The sequence below is a fragment of the Drosophila miranda genome (assembly GCF_003369915.1).
Source record: "Drosophila miranda strain MSH22 chromosome Y unlocalized genomic scaffold, D.miranda_PacBio2.1 Contig_Y2_pilon, whole genome shotgun sequence".
NCBI classification, from domain to species: domain Eukaryota; kingdom Metazoa; phylum Arthropoda; class Insecta; order Diptera; family Drosophilidae; genus Drosophila; species Drosophila miranda.
The window spans coordinates 9,951,867-9,976,756 of NW_022881614.1; the positions used below are offsets into that span (position 1 = coordinate 9,951,867).

General features: G+C 46.8%; 2 protein-coding genes, 1 long non-coding RNA gene and 2 pseudogenes across 3 annotated transcripts; all 5 read right to left on the reverse strand.

The window, feature by feature from the left end:
• Positions 1–17,378: 17,378 nt before the first annotated feature.
• Positions 17,379–18,371, reverse strand: LOC117193676. Its single transcript, XR_004474653.1, has 3 exons — positions 18,218–18,371; positions 18,034–18,159; positions 17,379–17,926 (listed from the first exon to the last, which is right to left on the reverse strand). It is a non-coding gene; the product is annotated as an uncharacterized LOC117193676 (long non-coding RNA).
• A 1,621-nt stretch (positions 18,372–19,992) lies between these two features.
• On the reverse strand, positions 19,993–20,735 carry LOC108158255 (gram-negative bacteria-binding protein 3). Its single transcript, XM_033398015.1, is given in 3 exon segments — positions 19,993–20,253; positions 20,328–20,526; positions 20,529–20,735. Coding segments are annotated over 2 exon segments (300 nt in total). The 5' UTR covers positions 20,662–20,735; the 3' UTR covers positions 19,993–20,253; positions 20,328–20,359.
• LOC108158024 (general odorant-binding protein 57e-like) lies at positions 20,721–21,437 on the reverse strand. Its single transcript, XM_017290167.2, has 2 exons — positions 21,227–21,437; positions 20,721–21,156 (listed from the first exon to the last, which is right to left on the reverse strand). The coding sequence occupies exons 1-2, from the start codon at positions 21,284–21,286 to the stop codon at positions 20,806–20,808; spliced, it is 411 nt and encodes a 136-aa protein (XP_017145656.2). The 5' UTR covers positions 21,287–21,437; the 3' UTR covers positions 20,721–20,805.
• Positions 21,438–21,540: 103 nt separating this feature from the next.
• Positions 21,541–22,395, reverse strand: LOC117193270 (annotated as a pseudogene).
• An 89-nt stretch (positions 22,396–22,484) lies between these two features.
• LOC117193268 lies at positions 22,485–23,662 on the reverse strand (annotated as a pseudogene).
• Positions 23,663–24,890: the final 1,228 nt, after the last annotated feature.

The following is a 24,890-nucleotide window of genomic DNA, read 5'->3' on the forward strand; positions in this document are numbered from 1 at the left end:
ATTTCATTCTTTCTCGCTCTGTCTCTCTCTAACACACAGGTTTCATGGTCGGTTTTGCCAATTGCAAAATATGAGTTCAAGGATCTCAGAACCTATAAGAGCCAGAGCAACCAAATTTGGTATCCACACTCCTGTGATATCGGACCTTGACCGTTTCGTGTCCAAATTTCGCCACACCCCCTTCCGCCCACGCAAAGGACGAAAATCTGGGGCATCCACAAATCTCAGAGACTATTAAGGCTAGAGTAACCAAATTTGGTATCCGCACTTCTGTTAGATCTCACTATAAAACGTATATCTCAGAATTTCGCCCCACCCCCTTTCGCCCCCACAAAGGACGAAAATCTGTTGCATCCACAATATTGCACATTCGAGAAAACTAAAAACGCAGAATCATAGATAATGACCATATCTATCAGATTGCTGAATCTGGATAAGATCGGATCATTTCTGTAGCCAAAAGCAAGAAATCAATTTGCAGTGGCTACGCAGCGTCCGACGTCACGCTCAGACTGATTTTCTGTCTCTCTCGCACGCACTCTTTGTCGTGTCGTTTAATATTCGCGGCGTCTGCCGGAGGAGGAGAGCCATACTGACTAAGTATCGGGTATAAATGTAGAGTTGCGGTCTCCGCAGCAACTCACAACGTTCCCCTCGTTTTTTATACCCGATACTCAAAATTAGTATTGGGGTATATTAGATTTGTGGTAAAAGTGGATGTGTGTACCGTCCAGAAGGAATCGTTGCCGACCCCATAAAGTATATATATTCTTGATCAGCATCAATAGCCGAGTCGATTGAGCCCTGTCTGTCTGTCCGTCTGTCCGTCCGTCCGTCCGTCCGTCCGTCCGTCCGTCCGTCCGTCCCCTTCAGCGCCTAGTGCTCAAAGACTATAAGATCTAGAGCAACGATGTTTTGGATCCAGACTTCTGTGATATGTCACTGCTACAAAAATATTTCAAAACTTCGCCCCGCCCACTTCCGCCCCCACAAAGGACGAAAATCTGTGGCATCCACATTTTTAAAGATACGATAAAACCAACAACGCAGAATCGTAGAGGATGACTATGTGTTCTATTGTGTGAAATCTCAACCAGATCGTATAATTATTATAGCCAAAATCAAGAAAACAAGTTCATATCTATCAGATTGCTGAATCTGGATCAGATCGGATCATTTTTGTAGCCAAAAGCAAGAAATCAATTTGCAGTGGCTACGCAGCGTCCGACGTCACGCTTAGACTGATTTTCTGTCTCTCTCGCACGCACTCTTTGTCGTGTCGTTTAATATTCGCGGCGTCTGCCGGAGGAGGAGAGCCATACTGACTAAGTATCGGGTATAAATGTAGAGTTGCGGTCTCCGCAGCAACTCACAACGTTCCCCCTCGTTTTTTATACCCGATACTCAAAATGAGTATTGGGATATATTAGATTTGTGGTAAAAGTGGATGTGTGTAACGTCCAGAAGGAATCGTTGCCGACCCCATAAAGTATATATTCTTGATCATGAACAATAACCGAGTCGATTGAGCCCTGTCTGTCTGTCCGTCTGTCCGTCCGTCCGTCCGTCCGTCCGTCCGTCCGTCCGTCCGTCCCCTTCAGCGCCTAGTGCTCAAAGACTATAAGAGCTAGAGCAACGATGTTTTGGATCCAGACTTCTGTGATATGTCACTGCTACAAAAATATTTCAAAACTTCGCCCCGCCCACTTCCGCCCCCACAAAGGACGAAAATCTGTGGAATCCACATTTTTAAAGATACGATAAAACCAAAAACGCAGAATCGTAGAGGATGACTATATGTTCTAGAGTGTAAAATCTCCATCAGATCGTATAATTATTATAGCCAGAATCAAGAAAACAATTTCATTCTTTCTCGCTCTGTCTCTCTCTAACACACAGGTTTCATGGTCGGTTTTGCCAATTGCAAAATATGAGTTCAAGGATCTCAGAACCTATAAGAGCCAGAGCAACCAAATTTGGTATCCACACTCCTGTGATATCGGACCTTGACCGTTTCGTGTCCAAATTTCGCCACACCCCCTTCCGCCCACGCAAAGGACGAAAATCTGGGGCATCCACAAATCTCAGAGACTATTAAGGCTAGAGTAACCAAATTTGGTATCCGCACTTCTGTTAGATCTCACTATAAAACGTATATCTCAGAATTTCGCCCTACCCCCATTCGCACCCACAAAGGACGAAAATCTGTTGCATCCACAATATTGCACATTCGAGAAAACTAAAAACGCAGAATCATAGATAATGACCATATCTATCAGATTGCTGAATCTGGATCAGATCGGATCGTTTTTGTAGCGAAAAGCAAGAAATCAATTTGCAGTGGCTACGCAGCGTCCGACGTCACGCTCAGACTGATTTTCTGTCTCTCTCGCACGCACTCTTTGTCGTGTCGTTTAATATTCGCGGCGTCTGCCGGAGGAGGAGAGCCATACTGACTAAGTATCGGGTATAAATGTAGAGTTGCGGTCTCCGCAGCAACTCACAACGTTCCCCCTCGTTTTTTATACCCGATACTCAAAATGAGTATTGGGGTATATTAGATTTGTGGTAAAAGTGGATGTGTGTAACGTCCAGAAGGAATCGTTGCCGACCCCATAAAGTATATATATTCTTGATCAGCATCAATAGCCGAGTCGATTGAGCCCTGTCTGTCTGTCCGTCTGTCCGTCCGTCCGTCTGTCCGTCCCCTTCAGCGCCTAGTGCTCAAAGACTATAAGATCTAGAGCAACGATGTTTTGGATCCAGACTTCTGTGATATGTCACTGCTACAAAAATATTTCAAAACTTCGCCCCGCCCACTTCCGCCCCCACAAAGGACGAAAATCTGTGGCATCCACATTTTTAAAGATACGATAAAACCAAAAACGCAGAATCGTAGAGGATGACTATGTGTTCTATAGTGTGAAATCTCAACCAGATCGTATAATTATTATAGCCAAAATCAAGAAAACAATTTCATATCTATCAGATTGCTGAATCTGGATCAGATCGGATCATTTTTGTAGCGAAAAGCAAGAAATCAATTTGCAGTGGCTACGCAGCGTCCGACGTCACGCTCAGACTGATTTTCTGTCTCTCTCGCACGCACTCTTTGTCGTGTCGTTTAATATTCGCGGCGTCTGCCGGAGGAGGAGAGCCATACTGACTAAGTATCGGGTATAAATGTAGAGTTGCGGTCTCCGCAGCAACTCACAACGTTCCCCCTCGTTTTTTATACCCGATACTCAAAATGAGTATTGGGGTATATTAGATTTGTGGTAAAAGTGGATGTGTGTAACGTCCAGAAGGAATCGTTGCCGACCCCATAAAGTATATATATTCTTGATCAGCATCAATAGCCGAGTCGATTGAGCCCTGTCTGTCTGTCCGTCTGTCCATCCGTCCGTCCGTCCGTCCGTCCGTCTGTCCATCCGTCCGTCCGTCCGTCCGTCCGTCCCCTTCAGCGCCTAGTGCTCAAAGACTATAAGATCTAGAGCAACAATGTTTTGGATCCAGACTTCTGTGATATGTCACTGCTACAAAAATATTTCCAAACTTCGCCCCGCCCACTTCCGCCCCCACAAAGGACGAAAATCTGTGGCATCCACATTTTTAAAGATACGATAAAATCAAAAACGCAGAATCGTAGAGGATGACTATATGTTCTAGAGTGTAAAATCTCAACCAGATCGTATAATTATTATAGCCAGAATCAAGAAAACAATTTCATTCTTTCTCGCTCTGTCTCTCTCTAACACACATGTTTCATTAATGGTCGGCTTTGCCAATTGCAAAATATGAGTTCAAGGATCTCAGAACCTATAAGAGCCAGAGCAACCAAATTTGGTATCCACACTCCTGTGATATCGGACCTTGACCGTTTCGTGTCCAAATTTCGCCACACCCCCTTCCGCCCACGCAAAGGACGAAAATCTGGGGCATCCACAAATCTCAGAGACTATTAAGGCTAGAGTAACCAAATTTGGTATCCGCACTTCTGTTAGATCTCACTATAAAACGTATATCTCAGAATTTCGCCCCACCCCCTTTCGCCCCCACAAAGGACGAAAATCTGTTGCATCCACAATATTGCACATTCGAGAAAACTAAAAACGCAGAATCATAGATAATGACCATATCTATCAGATTGCTGAATCTGGATAAGATCGGATCATTTCTGTAGCCAAAAGCAAGAAATCAATTTGCAGTGGCTACGCAGCGTCCGACGTCACGCTCAGACTGATTTTCTGTCTCTCTCGCACGCACTCTTTGTCGTGTCGTTTAATATTCGCGGCGTCTGCCGGAGGAGGAGAGCCATACTGACTAAGTATAGGGTATAAATGTATAGTTGCGGTCTCCGCAGCAACTCACAACGTTCCCCCTCGTTTTTTATACCCGATACTCAAAATTAGTATTGGGGTATATTAGATTTGTGGTAAAAGTGGATGTGTGTAACGTCCAGAAGGAATCGTTGCCGACCCCATAAAGTATATATATTCTTGATCTTGAACAATAACCGAGTCGATTGAGCCTTGTCTGTCTGTCCGTCTGTCCGTCCGTCCGTCCGTCCCTTCAGCGCCTAGTGCTCAAAGACTATAAGAGCTAGAGCAACGATGTTTTGGGTCCAGACTTCTGTGATATGTCACTGCTACAAAAATATTTCCAAACTTCGCCCCGCCCACTTCCGCCCCCACAAAGGACGAAAATCTGTGGAATCCACATTTTTAAAGATACGATAAAACCAAAAACGCAGAATCGTAGAGGATGACTATATGTTCTAGAGTGTAAAATCTCCATCAGATCGTATAATTATTATAGCCAGAATCAAGAAAACAATTTCATTCTTTCTCGCTCTGTCTCTCTCTAACACACAGGTTTCATGGTCGGTTTTGCCAATTGCAAAATATGAGTTCAAGGATCTCATAACCTATAAGAGCCAGAGCAACCAAATTTGGTATCCACACTCCTGTGATATCGGACCTTGACCGTTTCGTGTCCAAATTTCGCCACACCCCCTTCCGCCCACGCAAAGGACGAAAATCTGGGGCATCCACAAATCTCAGAGACTATTAAGGCTAGAGTAACCAAATTTGGTATCCGCACTTCTGTTAGATCTCACTATAAAACGTATATCTCAGAATTTCGCCCCACCCCCTTTCGCCCCCACAAAGGACGAAAATCTGTTGCATCCACAATATTGCACATTCGAGAAAACTAAAAACGCAGAATCATAGATAATGACCATATCTATCAGATTGCTGAATCTGGATAAGATCGGATCATTTCTGTAGCCAAAAGCAAGAAATCAATTTGCAGTGGCTACGCAGCGTCCGACGTCACGCTCAGACTGATTTTCTGTCTCTCTCGCACGCACTCTTTGTCGTGTCGTTTAATATTCGCGGCGTCTGCCGGAGGAGGAGAGCCATACTGACTAAGTATCGGGTATAAATGTAGAGTTGCGGTCTCCGCAGCAACTCACAACGTTCCCCCTCGTTTTTTATACCCGATACTCAAAATGAGTATTGGGGTATATTAGATTTGTGGTAAAAGTGGATGTGTGTAACGTCCAGAAGGAATCGTTGCCGACCCCATAAAGTATATATATTCTTGATCAGCATCAATAGCCGAGTCGATTGAGCCCTGTCTGTCTGTCCGTCTGTCCGTCCGTCCGTCCGTCCGTCCGTCCGTCCGTCCCCTTCAGCGCCTAGTGCTCAAAGACTATAAGATCTAGAGCAACGATGTTTTGGATCCAGACTTCTGTGATATGTCACTGCTACAAAAATATTTCAAAACTTCGCCCCGCCCACTTCCGCCCCCACAAAGGACGAAAATCTGTGGCATCCACATTTTTAAAGATACGATAAAACCAAAAACGCAGAATCGTAGAGGATGACTATGTGTTCTATAGTGTGAAATCTCAACCAGATCGTATAATTATTATAGCCAAAATCAAGAAAACAATTTCATATCTATCAGATTGCTGAATCTGGATCAGATCGGATCATTTTTGTAGCCAAAAGCAAGAAATCAATTTGCAGTGGCTACGCAGCGTCCGACGTCACGCTTAGACTGATTTTCTGTCTTTTCGCACGCACTCTTTGTCGTGTCGTTTAATATTCGCGGCGTCTGCCGGAGGAGGAGAGCCATACTGACTAAGTATCGGGTATAAATGTAGAGTTGCGGTCTCCGCAGCAACTCACAACGTTCCCCCTCGTTTTTTATACCCGATACTCAAAATGAGTATTGGGGTATATTAGATTTGTGGTAAAAGTGGATGTGTGTAACGTCCAGAAGGAATCGTTGCCGACCCCATAAAGTATATATATTCTTGATCTTGAACAATAACCGAGTCGATTGAGCCTTGTCTGTCTGTCCGTCTGTCCGTCCGTCCGTCCGTCCCCTTCAGCGCCTAGTGCTCAAAGACTATAAGAGCTAGAGCAACGATGTTTTGGATCCAGACTTCTGTGATATGTCACTGCTACAAAAATATTTCAAAACTTCGCCCCGCCCACTTCCGCCCCACAAAGGACGAAAATCTGTGGAATCCACATTTTTAAAGATACGATAAAACCAAAAACGCAGAATCGTAGAGGATGACTATATGTTCTAGAGTGTAAAATCTCCATCAGATCGTATAATTATTATAGCCAGAATCAAGAAAACAATTTCATTCTTTCTCGCTCTGTCTCTCTCTAACACACAGGTTTCATGGTCGGTTTTGCCAATTGCAAAATATGAGTTCAAGGATCTCAGAACCTATAAGAGCCAGAGCAACCAAATTTGGTATCCACACTCCTGTGATATCGGACCTTGACAGTTTCGTGTCCAAATTTCGCCACACCTCCTTCCGCCCCCGCAAAGGACGAAAATCTGGGGCATCCACAAATCTCAGAGACTATTAATGCTAGAGTAACCAAATTTGGTATCCGCACTTCTGTTAGATCTCACTATAAAACGTATATCTCAGAATTTCGCCCTACCCCCATTCGCACCCACAAAGGACGAAAATCTGTTGCATCCACAATATTGCACATTCGAGAAAACTAAAAACGCAGAATCATAGATAATGACCATATCTATCAGATTGCTGAATCTGGATCAGATCGGATCGTTTTTGTAGCGAAAAGCAAGAAATCAATTTGCAGTGGCTACGCAGCGTCCGACGTCACGCTCAGACTGATTTTCTGTCTCTCTCGCACGCACTCTTTGTCGTGTCGTTTAATATTCGCGGCGTCTGCCGGAGGAGGAGAGCCATACTAACTAAGTATCGGGTATAAATGTAGAGTTGCGGTCTCCGCAGCAACTCACAACGTTCCCCCTCGTTTTTTATACCCGATACTCAAAATGAGTATTGGGGTATATTAGATTTGTGGTAAAAGTGGATGTGTGTAACGTCCAGAAGGAATCGTTGCCGACCCCATAAAGTATATATATTCTTGATCATGAACAATAACCGAGTCGATTGAGCCTTGTCTGTCTGTCCGTCTGTCCGTCCGTCCGTCCGTCCCCTTCAGCGCCTAGTGCTCAAAGACTATAAGAGCTAGAGCAACGATGTTTTGGGTCCAGACTTCTGTGATATGTCACTGCTACAAAAATATTTCCAAACTTCGCCCCGCCCACTTCCGCCTTCACAAAGGACGAAAATCTGTGGAATCCACATTTTTAAAGATACGATAAAACCAAAAACGCAGAATCGTAGAGGATGACTATATGTTCTAGAGTGTAAAATCTCCATCAGATCGTATAATTATTATAGCCAGAATCAAGAAAACAATTTCATTCTTTCTCGCTCTGTCTCTCTCTAACACACAGGTTTCATGGTCGGTTTTGCCAATTGCAAAATATGAGTTCAAGGATCTCAGAACCTATAAGAGCCAGAGCAACCAAATTTGGTATCCACACTCCTGTGATATCGGACCTTGACCGTTTCGTGTCCAAATTTCGCCACACCCCCTTCCGCCCACGCAAAGGACGAAAATCTGGGGCATCCACAAATCTCAGAGACTATTAAGGCTAGAGTAACCAAATTTGGTATCCGCACTTCTGTTAGATCTCACTATAAAACGTATATCTCAGAATTTCGCCCCACCCCCTTTCGCCCCCACAAAGGACGAAAATCTGTTGCATCCACAATATTGCACATTCGAGAAAACTAAAAACGCAGAATCATAGATAATGACCATATCTATCAGATTGCTGAATCTGGATCAGATCGGATCGTTTTTGTAGCGAAAAGCAAGAAATCAATTTGCAGTGGCTACGCAGCGTCCGACGTCACGCTCAGACTGATTTTCTGTCTCTCTCGCACGCACTCTTTGTCGTGTCGTTTAATATTCGCGGCGTCTGCCGGAGGAGGAGAGCCATACTGACTAAGTATCGGGTATAAATGTAGAGTTGCGGTCTCCGCAGCAACTCACAACGTTCCCCCTCGTTTTTTATACCCGATACTCAAAATTAGTATTGGGGTATATTAGATTTGTGGTAAAAGTGGATGTGTGTAACGTCCAGAAGGAATCGTTGCCGACCCCATAAAGTATATATATTCTTGATCAGCATCAATAGCCGAGTCGATTGAGCCCTGTCTGTCTGTCCGTCTGTCCGTCCGTCCGTCCGTCCGTCCGTCCGTCCGTCCGTCCGTCCGTCCGTCCGTCCCCTTCAGCGCCTAGTGCTCAAAGACTATAAGATCTAGAGCAACGATGTTTTGGATCCAGACTTCTGTGATATGTCACTGCTACAAAAATATTTCAAAACTTCGCCCCGCCCACTTCCGCCCCCACAAAGGACGAAAATCTGTGGCATCCACATTTTTAAAGATACGATAAAACCAACAACGCAGAATCGTAGAGGATGACTATGTGTTCTATAGTGTGAAATCTCAACCAGATCGTATAATTATTATAGCCAAAATCAAGAAAACAATTTCATATCTATCAGATTGCTGAATCTGGATCAGATCGGATCATTTTTGTAGCCAAAAGCAAGAAATCAATTTGCAGTGGCTACGCAGCGTCCGACGTCACGCTTAGACTGATTTTCTGTCTCTCTCGCACGCACTCTTTGTCGTGTCGTTTAATATTCGCGGCGTCTGCCGGAGGAGGAGAGCCATACTGACTAAGTATCGGGTATAAATGTAGAGTTGCGGTCTCCGCAGCAACTCACAACGTTCCCCCTCGTTTTTTATACCCGATACTCAAAATGAGTATTGGGATATATTAGATTTGTGGTAAAAGTGGATGTGTGTAACGTCCAGAAGGAATCGTTGCCGACCCCATAAAGTATATATATTCTTGATCTTGAACAATAACCGAGTCGATTGAGCCTTGTCTGTCTGTCCGTCTGTCCGTCCGTCCGTCCGTCCGTCCGTCCCCTTCAGCGCATAGTGCTCAAAGACTATAAGAGCTAGAGCAACGATGTTTTGGATCCAGACTTCTGTGATATGTCACTGCTACAAAAATATTTCAAAACTTCGCCCCGCCCACTTCCGCCCCCACAAAGGACGAAAATCTGTGGAATCCACATTTTTAAAGATACGATAAAACCAAAAACGCAGAATCGTAGAGGATGACTATATGTTCTAGAGTGTAAAATCTCCATCAGATCGTATAATTATTATAGCCAGAATCAAGAAAACAATTTCATTCTTTCTCGCTCTGTCTCTCTCTAACACACAGGTTTCATGGTCGGTTTTGCCAATTGCAAAATATGAGTTCAAGGATCTCAGAACCTATAAGAGCCAGAGCAACCAAATTTGGTATCCACACTCCTGTGATATCGGACCTTGACCGTTTCGTGTCCAAATTTCGCCACACCCCCTTCCGCACCCACAAAGGACGAAAATCTGTGGCATCCACATTTTTAAAGATACGATAAAACCAAAAACTCAGAATCGTAGAGGATGACTATATGTTCTAGAGTGTAAAATCTCAACCAGATCGTATAATTATTATAGCCAAAATCAAGAAAACAATTTCATATCTATCAGATTGCTGAATCTGGATCAGATCGGATCATTTTTGTAGCCAAAAGCAAGAAATCAATTTGCAGTGGCTACGCAGCGTCCGACGTCACGCTCAGACTGATTTTCTGTCTCTCTCGCACGCACTCTTTGTCGTGTCGTTTAATATTCGCGGCGTCTGCCGGAGGAGGAGAGCCATACTGACTAAGTATCGGGTATAAATGTAGAGTTGCGGTCTCCGCAGCAACTCACAACGTTCCCCCTCGTTTTTTATACCCGATACTCAAAATGAGTATTGGGGTATATTAGATTTGTGGTAAAAGTGGATGTGTGTAACGTCCAGAAGGAATCGTTGCCGACCCCATAAAGTATATATATTCTTGATCAGCATCAATAGCCGAGTCGATTGAGCCCTGTCTGTCTGTCCGTCTGTCCATCCGTCCGTCCGTCCGTCCGTCCGTCTGTCCATCCGTCCGTCCGTCCGTCCGTCCGTCCCCTTCAGCGCCTAGTGCTCAAAGACTATAAGATCTAGAGCAACAATGTTTTGGATCCAGACTTCTGTGATATGTCACTGCTACAAAAATATTTCCAAACTTCGCCCCGCCCACTTCCGCCCCCACAAAGGACGAAAATCTGTGGCATCCACATTTTTAAAGATACGATAAAATCAAAAACGCAGAATCGTAGAGGATGACTATATGTTCTAGAGTGTAAAATCTCAACCAGATCGTATAATTATTATAGCCAGAATCAAGAAAACAATTTCATTCTTTCTCGCTCTGTCTCTCTCTAACACACAGGTTTCATTAATGGTCGGCTTTGCCAATTGCAAAATATGAGTTCAAGGATCTTTGAACCTATAAGAGCCAGAGCAACCAAATTTGGTATCCACACTCCTGTGATATCGGACCTTGACCGTTTCGTGTCCAAATTTCGCCACACCCCCTTCCGCCCCCGCAAAGGACGAAAATCTGGGGCATCCACAAATCTCAAAAACTATTAAGGCTAGAGTAACCAAATTTGGTATCCGCACTTCTGTTAGATCTCACTATAAAACATATATCTCAGAATTTCGCCCCACCCTTTTCCGCCCCCACAAAGGACGAAAATCTGTTGCATCCATAATATTGCACATTCGAGAAAACTAAAAACGCAGAATCATAGATAACGACCATATCTATCAGATAGCTGAATCTGGATCAGATCAGATCATTTTTATAGCCAAAAGGAACAAATCAATTTGCACTGGCTACGCAGCCCCCGACGTCATTATTCTTACATGCTACCGTCGACCTGTCTTCTTCATCCCGTGCTGCTTGGGTCCTCCGACCCTCCGCCCGGGCTGGAATCTTTGGCTCACATCCCAGGGCAACTCCTATGCGCCACCGGCCGGACTCTTTTGACAGGTGTCTCCCTCACACAGTGGCTCGGACCCGAGGATCATCCGACTCCTCGCCCGGTAGTTCACGCATGAGCGGCACCCGTCTTTCCGGCCCGACGCTCGTAGTTGCCCCGTGAGTCCGCGTTGAGGCGTGAGCCTGGCCCCTGGGTTTTTTCCTGGTCATCCGCTGTCTGAGATTACCCTCCCCGAACCCGGATTCGCCTTCCAGCTTTGGGTGACGCGTTTCCTGTTCAGGTTTGCTGAGCTTTTCCTCTTCTCGTTTTATTTTTCTTTATTCCTACTAATTTTCTCTTTTTTTCAGATTTCTCCAACCACGTTCTTCCTGTTCCCCTTTTTATACCCGATACTCAAAATGAGTATTGGGGTATATTAGATTTGTGGTGAAAATGGATGTGTGTAACGTCCAGAAGGAATCGTTTCCGACCCCATAAAATATATATATTCTTGATCAGCATCAATAGCCGAGTCGATTGAGCCATGTCTGTCTGTCCGTCTGTCCGTCCGTCCGTCTGTCCGTCTGTCCGTCCGTCCGTCTGTCCGTCTGTCCGTCCCCTTCAGCGCCTAGTGCTCAAAGACTATAAGAGCTAGAGAAACGATGTTTTGTATCCAGACTTCTGTGATATGTCACTGCTACAAAAATATTTCAAAACTTCGCACCGCCCACTTCCGCCCCCACAAAGGACGAAAATCTGTGGCATCCACAATTTTAAAGATATGAGAAAGCCAAAAACGCAGAATCGTAGAGAATGACCATATCTTTTAGACTGCAGAATCTGAATTGGATCGTACTATTATTATAGCCAGCATCAAGAAAACAATTTCAATTTTTCTCGCCCTGTCTCTCTCTAACACACACGTAGCATAGGCGGCTTTGCTTAGAGTAAAACATTAGCGCCTAGATCTCAGAGACTACAAAAGCTAGAGCAACCAAATTTGGTATCCACACTCCTAACATATCGGACCGAGACGAGTTTGTTTCAAAATTTCGCCACACCCCCTTCGGCCCCGCAAAGGACGAAAATCTGTGGCATCCACAAATCTCAGAGACTATTAAGGCTAGAGCAACCAAATTTGGTATCCGCACTTCTGTTAGATCTCACTATAAAACGTGTATCTCAAAATTTCACCCCACCCCCTTACGCCCACACAAAGGACGAAAATCTGTTGCATCCACAATATTGCACATTCGAGAAAACTAAAAACGCAGAATCATAGATAATGACCATATCTATCAGATTGCTGAATCTGGATCAGATCGGATCGTTTTTGTAGCGAAAAGCAAGAAATCAATTTGCAGTGGCTACGCAGCGTCCGACGTCACGCTCAGACTGATTTTCTGTCTCTCTCGCACGCACTCTTTGTCGTGTCGTTTAATATTCGCGGCGTCTGCCGGAGGAGGAGAGCCATACTGACTAAGTATCGGGTATAAATGTAGAGTTGCGGTCTCCGCAGCAACTCACAACGTTCCCCCTCGTTTTTTATACCCGATACTCAAAATTAGTATTGGGGTATATTAGATTTGTGGGTAAAGTGGATGTGTGTAACGTCCAGAAGGAATCGTTGCCGACCCCATAAAGTATATATATTCTTGATCAGCATCAATAGCCGAGTCGATTGAGCCATGTCTGTCTGTCCGTCTGTCCGTCCGTCCGTCTGTCCGTCTGTCCGTCCGTCCGTCTGTCCGTCTGTCCGTCCCCTTCAGCGCCTAGTGCTCAAAGACTATAAGATCTAGAGCAACGATGTTTTGTATCCAGACTTCTGTGATATGTCACTGCTACAAAAATATTTCAAAACTTCGCACCGCCCACTTCCGCCCCCACAAAGGACGAAAATCTGTGGCATCCACAATTTTAAAGATATGAGAAAGCCAAAAACGCAGAATCGTAGAGAATGACCATATCTTTTAGACTGCAGAATCTGAATTGGATCGTACTATTATTATAGCCAGCATCAAGAAAACAATTTCAATTTTTCTCGCCCTGTCTCTCTCTAACACACACGTAGCATAGGCGGCTTTGCTTAGAGTAAAACATTAGCGCCTAGATCTCAGAGACTAGAGCTAGAGCAACCAAATTTGGTATCCAGACTCCTAATATATCGTACCGAGACGAGTTTGTTTCAAAATTTCGCCACACCCACTTCCGCCCCCGCAAAGGACGAAAATCTGGGGATATTCACAAATCTCAAAGACTATTAACGCTAGAGTAACCAAATTTAGTATCCGCACTCCTGTTAGATCTCACTATAAAACGTATATCTCAAAATTTCGCCCCACCCCCTTCCGCCTACACAAAGGACGAAAATCTGTTGCATGCACAATATTGCAGATTCGAGAAAACTAAAAACGCAGAATCATAGATAACGACCATATCTATCTGATTGCTGAATCTGGATCAGATCAGATCATTTGTATAGCCAAAGGAAACAAATCAATTTGCAGTGGCTACGCAGCGCGTGACGTCACGCTCAGACTGATTTTCTGTCTCTCTCGCACGCACTCTTTGTCGTGTCGTTTAATATTAGCGGCGTCTGCCGGAGGAGAGCCATACTGACTTAGTATCGGGTATAACTGTAGAGTTGCGGTGTCCGTAGCAACTCACAACGTTCCCCCTCGTTTTTTTTAAATCTAAGTGCACAAGTCCATCACCCTGCGTGCTGACGAGTCTCGTGCGTGTCCTGCGCGGCACCCTTCCCCAGTGTCCTGCGTGGCACTCTACCGTTCCTGGTCCTGCGCGACCCTTTAGAGCGACCCATTACAGCCATTCCCCTTCACCCCTGTGTCTCTCGCTCCTCGGGTTGGGGTTTCAGATCTCGTATGTGTGCCTTTCTCTTCTTCATGTCGCCCTCCTTTCTTAGGTTGCAGATAACTGGGGATATAAAGTCCTCTATCTGGTATGGCCCATCGTACCTTGGTGCCTTGGTGCCTTGGTGCCAGCTTCGCGGCGAATCCCTCCGCTGCATTGGAAAGATGGTGCTGTTTGGCCCACACGACCTCTCCCACTTTGGGTCTCCACGGTCTTCTTCTCAGGTTGTAATGCCTGGCCTGATCCTGGGCTGCCCTTTCCAAGTTGCGTCGAACCAACTGAAACAGCTCCTTTATTTTCTTCGCCTTTTCATCCGGCGTCTCTGTGCCTTGTCCCGTGCCTACCGTCTCCTCGTCATATAGGGCCTTTGGCAGCCGGGGTTCCCTTCCTTGCACCACGAACGCCGGTGAATATCCCGTTGTATCCGACACTCCCGAATTCATGGCCAGCATTAGCTCCGACCATTTTTCGTCCCAACACCTCTGATCACCCTCGGTGAACTGAGCTATCATGGTCTTTACCGTTCTGTTCGTTCGCTCTGTTGGATTCTCTTGCGCCGTAAACTGGTGGCGAACTCCTAGCTGCTCCAGGAATCGTTTAAATGCCCTGCTTGCAAACTGCACCCCATTGTCCGTAATGAAGACTTTGGGCGCCCCAAAACGAGCTATTATGCGCTCTCGACAGGCCTTTATTAGTGCCTCGGCTGTGGCCTTCCTCAGCGGCACCAACTCGGTCCACTTTGAGAATCGATCCACTAGCACCAACAGCATCGAGTTCCCATGCTTCGACCTCGGCAGAGGACCCACAAAGTCCGCGCATACCGTTGCCCATGGTTCTTCCGGCACCTGTGTCAACATTTCTCCTGCCGCTTGTAGCTGACTTGGCTTAAAACGAAGACATAGTTCGCACTTCCGCACGTAGGCCCTCACGTCCCTGTACATCCCTGGCCAGTAATATCTTGCCGCCACCCGTGCCGCGGTTCTCCTTCCGCCGGCGTGGCCTGCTTCCGGGCTATCGTGGCTTTCCTTTAAAACCCTTTCTCGAGCATATTTCGGCACACATAACTTCCACGAGGCGACTTCTTGGCTCCCTGCCCGGTGAGGAATGTGCCGGTACAAGTTTCCCCCCTTCTCCACATAGTCGGGGTACTTCGGGGATTCTTTTCTGATCTTTTCTACCATGCCCTCTAACCACTTGCAGGGCGGCTCGCCTACTGGTTGTGTTCCTCCTCCTCCACGAACTGTAGGGGCTCTTTGACGGCTCTATGCATCCCATTTCTAATAGTTCGTCCACTTTCTGGTTAATCTCGGCCTGCATTTTGGGGTTCTTCGGGTAATATCTTTGCTTAATCGGTTGCGGGTCACTCATGGTGATTGTGTGCACCGCCACATTAGACACCCCCTCGATCTTGGAAAATGCCTCCAACTCTCGGGCTAAGAAGTCCTCCACTGGCTCTTCCCTCGCCCCCTCATTCAGCATCATGCCCGCTAACCCCTCTCTGGCGGCCACTCTTAGGGTCGTGTCCGTTTTGTTGTCGGACTCCGGAGCCGTGTCTCCAGCCTCGGCCTTCGCCACGGACAGTCTTTCCTCCTGGTCTCCTCGTTCCCGATCTTGGGCAGGGAGCACCACCCTGTGCCCTGCGCAGGTCACCACTGCCCCGACCGCGCGGAGAAAATCCCATCCCAACACTAGCTCATCAATCACACCCGGCAATACGAGTAGCATTGGGATCTCCTTGTTCCCAAAGCATACCTTCGTTTCAATCTGGCACGTGACCTCCTGGCTATGGCCATCCGCCAACCTCACCCTTTTCCTTGCCGCCGCCTCCCGGCCTTCACCCCTTAGTCGGTCCGCCAGCTCGCGGCTCACGAAACTGCTGGTAGCTCCTGTATCCACCGTGGCTTGCAGCTCCATGCCCGCGACCTCCACTACTGCGGATAACTGCTCCTCCTCGCTGGTCAGCCTGCCGACTAGGCTTGAGGGACCGTTTCTTGCGACCCTGGGGTTCTCCCCCTTTCGGTCTCTCGACTTCGATCCCTTCCTTGGTGGCGGGACCTGCTAGGCGTCCCTGTGTGCGAGCGTTCCGGTATTGCCACTGAGAGACTCGCGATCAATTCTCGTTCTATGTCGACTGGGGACCTCCACAGCGCCGCCGCGGCTGCGCCGGGTGGGGGTGCCAGGTGCTCGTACGCGGCTTGTTTGTCCTCCGCCCGGGGTGTCGGCGAGGACCTGTCCGCCCGACACTCCCATACCTCAATCAGATCGGCCCACTCTGACTCATCCTCGTGCTCCCTCATCCACTCCTTAAATGTTCTTCTCATTTCGTCCACTGTGCCCTCCAGCCGCACGCCGAAGGCGTGACCGCATTGGACAAGCTCCTCCTTTCTCAACCGGTGGATCCATTGTCCCTTCCCCATTGTCTCGTCTATATTTCTCCTCCCTTTGTCGTCGGGTGTGGCAGCGTTGAGGCTAACGATTGGGGAAATTTGACCTCCGCTATTGCTCCGCCACTCAAATCCGCACTCTACGTCTCGCACTCCCCTCTTAGCTTCCGCCGGCAAATGTGGATCACCTCTTAACTTAGACTCACTCTGGGGGGCAGGCGGGGCCTGTCTTCCTGTTGCTATTCACTTCACTGCACTTCTTCGAACCGTACCGCGTATCACTCTTACGTTTCGGCGGGGTTTCAACGTGCGCGCGCGATCACTTATCCACGGAAAGAGACCCGCTTCGTCGCCGCAGCCTCCTTTTATAGCCCCTTGACGGGCCCCGGCTCGGCGTCGGTAGTTTTCCATCGCCGTCTCCTGGTTTCCACGGCCTTCGTAACGGGGCCTGGCCGGTGGCGTGATCCCATGCCCTTATTTGGTCATGCGTCGGATCTTTGTCGGCCCGAGAGCGGGACACTTCTCCTCTCGGGGCCCTTGGCCTCTTCGCCGCATCCGGATATCCGTGGGTATCTGGGCTGACCTCCGCCTTATCCCGCCAGCCATCAGCCTTTATCCGACCGTCCCACCGCCTTTATCCGGCTATGCTTAGTCGAATTCGGCCTGTGGGAACCGCGGTTCCTTACAAGCTTATGCCGCTTCACTGGCGATGCCAGCAGCCTGCCAACCATTCCCCACCCTCATCTCCATCGCCTCTCCATCGCCTCCCCGTTTGAATATTTTGCATTATTGATAAACTGCTTTCTCGTAGTCGTCATCGTTGTCGTGGCAAGAAATAAAGCCGCGGCAAAGAATATTTATGACACTAGGAACACAAAAATATGTACATCTATATGTAGGTACGAACGGTATGTATTCGCAGTCAACGGAGCGAACCGGAGCGACAGGCAGGACCGCCCCGGCCCAGCCGGGCACGCCCCAAAGCTCGAAACGTGTCGGGCATTGAGCGCTTGAACGTGTGTAACAGGCTTCTTCCACGACAGGAGCCGGACCCTCTACGTACCTCCACAGGATAATATAATGGTACTTTTACAAACGTTTGCTGGCGATACATGGCGATGGGACAAGGTTTGACTACAGTAGATCAGTTCTTGGCTATTTACTCATGGGAAAAGGCTTGGGAAAACCTTTGTTATCTATTCACATACAACGAAATAGCATTATTAATCAGTTTATGCTATAAATAATACCTATAAGTATGGATAGGAACCAGCTGTAAATGGTAGAAAATAATTTCATCCTTAGGTCATACAAAATTCTCCATTATCCACTCCAAACTACTAGAAACTCTTGCAATTTTTGGCAATTTCTGATGGGTACCCTGCATAAAGGTGGGGAAACGGGCGATACAGGCAACAATTAAGCGTTTAACTGTGGCGCAACCACTACGCAAAGCACGGAAATGCTGCAAAATTATAAAGATACTACCGCAGTAGTGCGTGGTCTCGGTATCGGTATCGGCAGCCTCGCTAGTTCAAAAAGCATTTTCCCGACCACCTTTCCCTGCGTGGCTCTACCTACTGTGGCCCAGCATTCTCCGTTCTCACGCAGTCACTGCAAAAAATATTCGGACGATGGACGTTGTAATTGCATTTGCTTTGTTGTTACTTACAAAAAGCATGCAGCCATAAAGAGGAGAAAGGCGAGAAGAAGTTAACGAACGGAAGCGTGCACCGCACAAAGTGCGAGAACGTACTGGAATGACATGAAAAACAAAGATATAGACGATACACCTTTCTACAATGTACCTTTCAAAAAATGTGGCTATAATTCGAAAAATTATGTAGAAACATATGGAAACAATCTTTAAACAGCTACATACATATGTATATGTAAAAATATATGTATATCATTTGTAGTTTACAGATTCCGTTTCCATTCATCCTTCGACTATCATGTTTTTTATCGACTCTGTACGAATTGCATATATGTATGTAGATTTATGAGATAAATACAAATGTACATACATATGTACATATCTTATATCCCAAGGCTAGTTTCTGTAGCTCTGGCATCTACGAGCGCGACGATTGATCGACTGACTGTTAATCTTGATCAAAGAATGCCATATCCCCACAATATACCCATCTATATGACAATTACAGGGCATGGGTAAAACAGTCAAATGGGCGTGGTCATGGGCATTGCGTCTGTCTGGTACGAACACATCACGTAGCGAAGTTGCCGCAACTAAAACTTCATCAATTTGCCTTGCGAAAGCTTGGCAACTTTTTGCCCCAAAATCTCTCTCTCTCTCTCTTTCGCTTTGTCTCTGTCTCTCTGCGGATGCGTCTGATGGGTGGTGCAGTAAGTATATCCACGCACACACACACACACACACACACACACACGTGCGTGTACGCAGCGCCAATCTGGGCGGCAGCGGTCATAAACAACCAAAGCCTGCGAAGGAAGTTAGCTGCTCCATCTGAGGGTCATCTCGGCTTACAGGACTGTGTCCGAGGACGCAGCACTAGTCCTAGCGGGTATGATACCCGTGGACATACTGGCCAGGGAGATGAAAATAGTGTACGAAAAGAGTACGGCGCAGGGAACCATAGGCGGCACGGCGGCCATCCGCAATACAGCGCGACAGGCCTCCATCGAAACATGGCAGGAACGGTGGAATCAGAACGTCAAAGGGAGTTGGACGCATAAATTGATCAGTAGCGCGAAGGAGTGGATCGGAAGGAGCAGAGGCACGCGGACTACCACATAACGCAATTCCTAACCGCGCATGGGGCTATCGTAGCTACCTATATAAGTATAAACACGATACCAGCCCATACTGCCCTACGTGCCCAACCGCAATCGAAGACCCGGAGCATGCCCTCTACGGCTGTAAGAGATACGCAGCATGGACGGAGAATATCCCCCCAGCAGAGTTGCTGGTTAGCTTTATGACAGCATCGGAGGATAACTATATATACGTGTACCGTCTCATCAAGCGCATCCAGGATGACCTGAGACGATGCAAGAAAGAGCGGCATGTAGCGGCCTAGAATAGGCCCCCCCTCCCCGCGAAGCAATACCTAACGGTGATCCCGCGGGGGAAGAGGTGTGTATGTGTGTGGGGTGGTTTTAGTACGTATGACTTTACTAGAGCAAGGAATCGTGCATGCCAATGGCACGGGTCATTGGTATCTCATGAAGATTTCCACTCCTCATGGCGCATCCAAGAAAAAAAAAAAAAAAAAACGTGCATGCAGCCCCCGACCAGTCGTCCACTGCATAAAGGACATTACATCCCATGGTTTGGTTTGAGCTTCATTTTGTGTAATTTTCAGAGACTCCTCCTGACTGCCCATCCATCGTTCCATTTGGCTATTAATGCCTAGCGTTTTATTTATGATTAATTACGGCGTTTAAAAGTCCATAAATTTTCTGTGCAAAAGTGCATTTTTTATTGACAAAAATAATTAAATACGTCACACCCATAATGAGAGCCTGCAACAGTCCCGGCATCCAGACACAGACACAATATGAGGGCGGGTGGCACAACTCAATGAAATATGATTTTACATTAAAGAAATTTCCTTCCTTTGATTTAAATATCCATTGACTTGATTACATTACGGCAGGCTGCATAATAAGATTCATTTACCATCTGTATTTAAGGCAAAATTAAACATTTTACTACTCCTGGCACTGAAAGAGATCGAATTTAAGGATAGATTGCATTGAGATTTAAAGCTCTGCTTTGATAAGCTATTATTTATTACTTCTTTTTTATATGAAACCTCACATACGAATGCTAATTCCTTTGACTGTCATACACGGAAACCACAAAGGCCCCATCGTCCTGACGATAAACCAGGCCATTGTGCACCACATACGTCCAGAAGTACAGGGTATCGCCCAAATTGAGCACCATCTCGCGATCCCGAAAGGTCCAACGTCCCCGCTTCGCTTTGGGTATATGCCCTCTGCATCTGGTATAGAGACCTCGAATCCCTTGGGGTAGAAAACCCGTACGCTAGCATCTGGTACTTTGTAGGCGTGGCCCGACCAAGCCAGCAGCGATAGTAGAGCCAGACAGAACGTAAGACGAAGCATTGAAACGGTACGGAGCGGCAGCGGGAGCGGTATTATAGAATCGAAGCTTCCAACAGAACTGGGAATGAAACTGATATTCCGGCAGATCTGGTGTTTCCTTATCAATATTAAAGAGAGAAAGAGAGAGAGCACAAGCTTTATTTTTTAATCATTATCATTCCCAGTGGTCGCTGCTCTCAACGACATTAGACAGTTGGCCATGCCGAAACCATATTCACAAATATCCATTTCATCGGCGAACTCGTAGCGACAGTTGGCCACGCTATTGGGCCACAACTTCTCCAGGGCCTCCGTTTCCAGGTACTTCTCCATATGCAGCTCCCCCGAACCATCCATGAGATTCATATCGAACAGCATGCAAGTGGCATAACACTTAAAAGTCCGATCCAGATCGTTGCCATCCAAGTTCTTTAGCCAGTGGTCAAGGTATGCTTTTTGCTCCTCCGGGGTTGTGAATTTTTGCCCTCGACATGGGTTAAATATTGCAGTATTACTCTGTGTAAAGAGAGGTAGGAGAAGAATACCAACGCAACGTATGGTATCATCGTTTCAAAGATCAACTTACGTGGGCATAACCATATAAAAGGAACACCGAAAGAAGCAACGATAGAAGTTGATATGACATGTTTTTCACTCGAAATGTTGTTTGATGATACGGGTATATTCCTACGAGTACTTATAGCAAACAGCTCTCAACTGAATAATCTGATATATAATACAAAATACTCGTACTATTCTTCGTGTGGACAAAAGGTGAAATCTGATTTCCAATTATTCGAGTACTAATTGGGTTTAAAGATTCAGATACTCTTGATTGGCGGGCATCTATCCAGAACTTTAAGCAGAATATTCCCCTCTCCCATTTCAAATAACAATTTATACATTGAGCCCATAGTTTATTTCATTTTAATTTATTTAATACTTGCAGAGTGCTCAAGGATGATACTGTCCATCCTCCACCTCTCCATGCTCCGACTGGGCAGCTAGAGCCAGGCGCTGCGCCTCCTGCTGGGCTCCGATGGCCGCATGCTCTGCTGCGATGCGCTCGAAGTCGCTCAGATGCTTCTGAGTGGCATGGGCGACAGCGGCGCTGGCGTGTGGGGCAGCTGCTTGAGACTGCAGGGGGGGAATGGAATGGAATGGAAAACAAAGCTTCAGCACGATCCGCTCAGTGGCCATATGCACTGTTATACACGAGCACTCACCGCTTGGCCGGACGTGTGGCTTCTCTTGTGCAATGCGGTTATACGCGTCGAAGTGTCTGCGCTTGGCTGCCTTGACGGCGGCACTGTCCTCCAGCTTGTGGCTCAGCTGAGGGTGGAAGCCGTTCTCATCGTCCACATACTGAACGGTGCGCACCTGGTTCTTGGGATCCACGTAGGAGAAGGCGCCGCGGATGACGCCCGTCCAGCCTGATAGCTAAACACGTACGGATTGGCCGGACTGTGGGTCTCGTGGTTGACAAGATGAGACACATCTGAGGCGACTCTGGTGGCACTCAGTGCGCATACGACCTTCGTGACAAAATCAAAAATCAGGAAGAGTGGGCGCCCGTTAGGTCATTGTGGCTGAGGCAATCACTCCTACGACTTACCAAAATGATCATCAACTGCTTCATGGCCATGTCTTTTCTGGGTGTCTGTCTGCGTGTGCTAACGTGCCACCTCTGTTGTTGAGCTTCGAAGGGTAACTGAAACAGACTTGGCCAACATCTCTCGTTCGTTCCAGCAGTTCATCGTCGTGGATACCAGACCCAAAAACAGGTCTTTGCCTGACGCCACAAATTTCCGAGCTGCGCCAAAGCTTCGCGATGATTCCGTAACTTGTTTTTAACATATTATTGCATAAGTACAGTGAGTACACAAGTATGTACAGTAGTAATAAAGTTCAAACCATTTCGGTCATCGTCTGGGCAATCCAATCGGTATACTCCGAGACTCTCGTATAGACGCCCGGGAACATGGCATTGGCACAGCCCAGGCCCCAGGACACAATGCCGTAGAGTCGCATGCGTCCATTGATGCTGGTTATCAGCGGACCACCGGAATCCCCCTGGCAACTATTGCGACCAACCTGCGGGGTGCCAGCACAGAACATGCTGCTGGTCACGGTGCCAGTGCCAAAGCAGTTTCGGATACACTGCGACTGATCCCGCTGCTGGACAACCGTGTATCGCAGGCGCTTCTCCGGCTGCATTTGGGAGATCGACTGGCTGCCCCAGCCGCTGACAAAGAACTGAGCCGATGGCTGGATGTGGTCCTGCTTTGCGGCCAGGACAATGGGCTGGATGTTGCCGCTGTAGACGAGTGGCTGCTGCAGCTGAATCAGCGCAATGTCGTTGTTCATGTGCGTGGGCTGGTGGAACTTGGGGTGCGTAACGATGCGTTGGATGCGAATGTAGCTGCCGCCAGTGGCTCATTCGCTGCTGCCGGCTCTAATCACATAGTACTGCGGCTTGCTGTACTCCAGCACACAGTGGACGGCGGTCAGGATGTGGGTGGGCGAGAGGATAGCGCCGCCACAGGCATGTCGCGTGCCTAGCTGCAGCGAGATCTGGTGCGGGAAGGGGATAATGTTCGTCTCCCAGCCGCCCACAATGCGGCCATCCTGCTGCCCAGCGGTGATGTTCTGCGCCCCAGCCGTCTAGATAAACCAAAGCGATATCCCCAAGCGTAAACTAATCATCTTGCTTCCAGTGTTCAACTGCGTTACATCGTACTGATAGCCAACGTGCTGCAGGATCAGGCTCATCTTCTGCAGATTCTGAGAGCTGTGATCCGACACAACATCGACCTGAGTAAAGTTCTTCAGAGTCTGATGCATAATCTGAAGGAGAAAAAACTGGAATTTATTGATTCTGATAAGAAAGAAGAAGAATTAATGCTCACCTCATTGGTTTTGGGTGCCTTTTGTTCCTTTCGGCGATAAAAATGATCTGATCTGATCCAGATTCAGCAATCTGATAGATATGGTCATTATCTATGATTCTGCGTTTTTAGTTTTCTCGAATGTGCAATATTGTGGATGCAACAGATTTTCGTCCTTTGTGTGGGCGGAAGGGGGTGGGGCGAAATTTTGAGATACACGTTTTATAGTAAGATCTAACAGGAGTGCGGATAACAAATTTGGTTACTCTAGCCTTAATAGTCTCTGAGATTTTTGAATATCCCCAGATTTTAGTCCTTTGCGGGGGCGGAAGGGGGTGTGGCGAAATTTTGAAACAAACCAAATTTGGTTGCTCTAGCTTTTGTAGTCTCTGAGATCTAGGCGCTAATGTTTTACTCTAAGCAAAGCCGCCTATGCTACGTGTGTGTTAGAGAGAGACAGGGCGAGAAAAAATGAAATTGTTTTCTTGATGCTGGCTATAATAATAATACGATCCAATTCAGATTCTGCAGTCTTAAAGATACTCTACAATTATACGTTTTTGGTTTTTTCATATCTTTAAAATTGTGGATGCCACAGATTTTCATCCTTTGTGGGGGCGGAAGTGGGCGGGGCACAGAAGTCTGGATCCAAAACATCGTTGCTCTAGCTCTTATAGTCTTTGAGCACTAGGCGCTGAAGGGGACGGACAGACGGACGGACGGACAGACGGACAGACGGACAGACAGACAGGGCTCAATCGACTCGGCTGTTGATGCTGATCCAGAACATATATACTTTATGGGGTCGGAAACGATTCCTTCTGGACGTTACACACATCCACTTTTACCAAAAATCTAATATACCCCAATACTCAACACTTTTTCCCTTTGCTGTCTCGTCACTGACAAAACCGAAAAAGACCACGAAGACACGGTCTCTCACTGAGCAGAACACTTTTTGTCTCTTCGCTTGTGTTATGTGTTTCGGGTGAGCCCGCCACACGATCGTGTCTCACAATAACAACTTAGAGAGACACTTTGGTCAAGCGTTCACAGCAAAAGTGTCTTTAGATGAGCAGAACCAAAAAAGTGTCTGAGTAAAGTGTTTTTAGTTTTTTTTTCGTGTATATGTTTATTTATTCATGTTTTCCGCATCTTTTGGGCTATTGTATTGTAATATGTATATTTATTTGCAAAATTGGCAAACGAACATTTTCGTTTTGCTTTTCACGATTCATTTTAAGTTCCAATAGTCAAACCGTATAGAATTCACACAAATTGATAGTTGCCATAAGCATCACACGTACAAGCACGCATACATACGCAAAAGACACTTTGTTCGTTCACTCGCGACAGATGCTC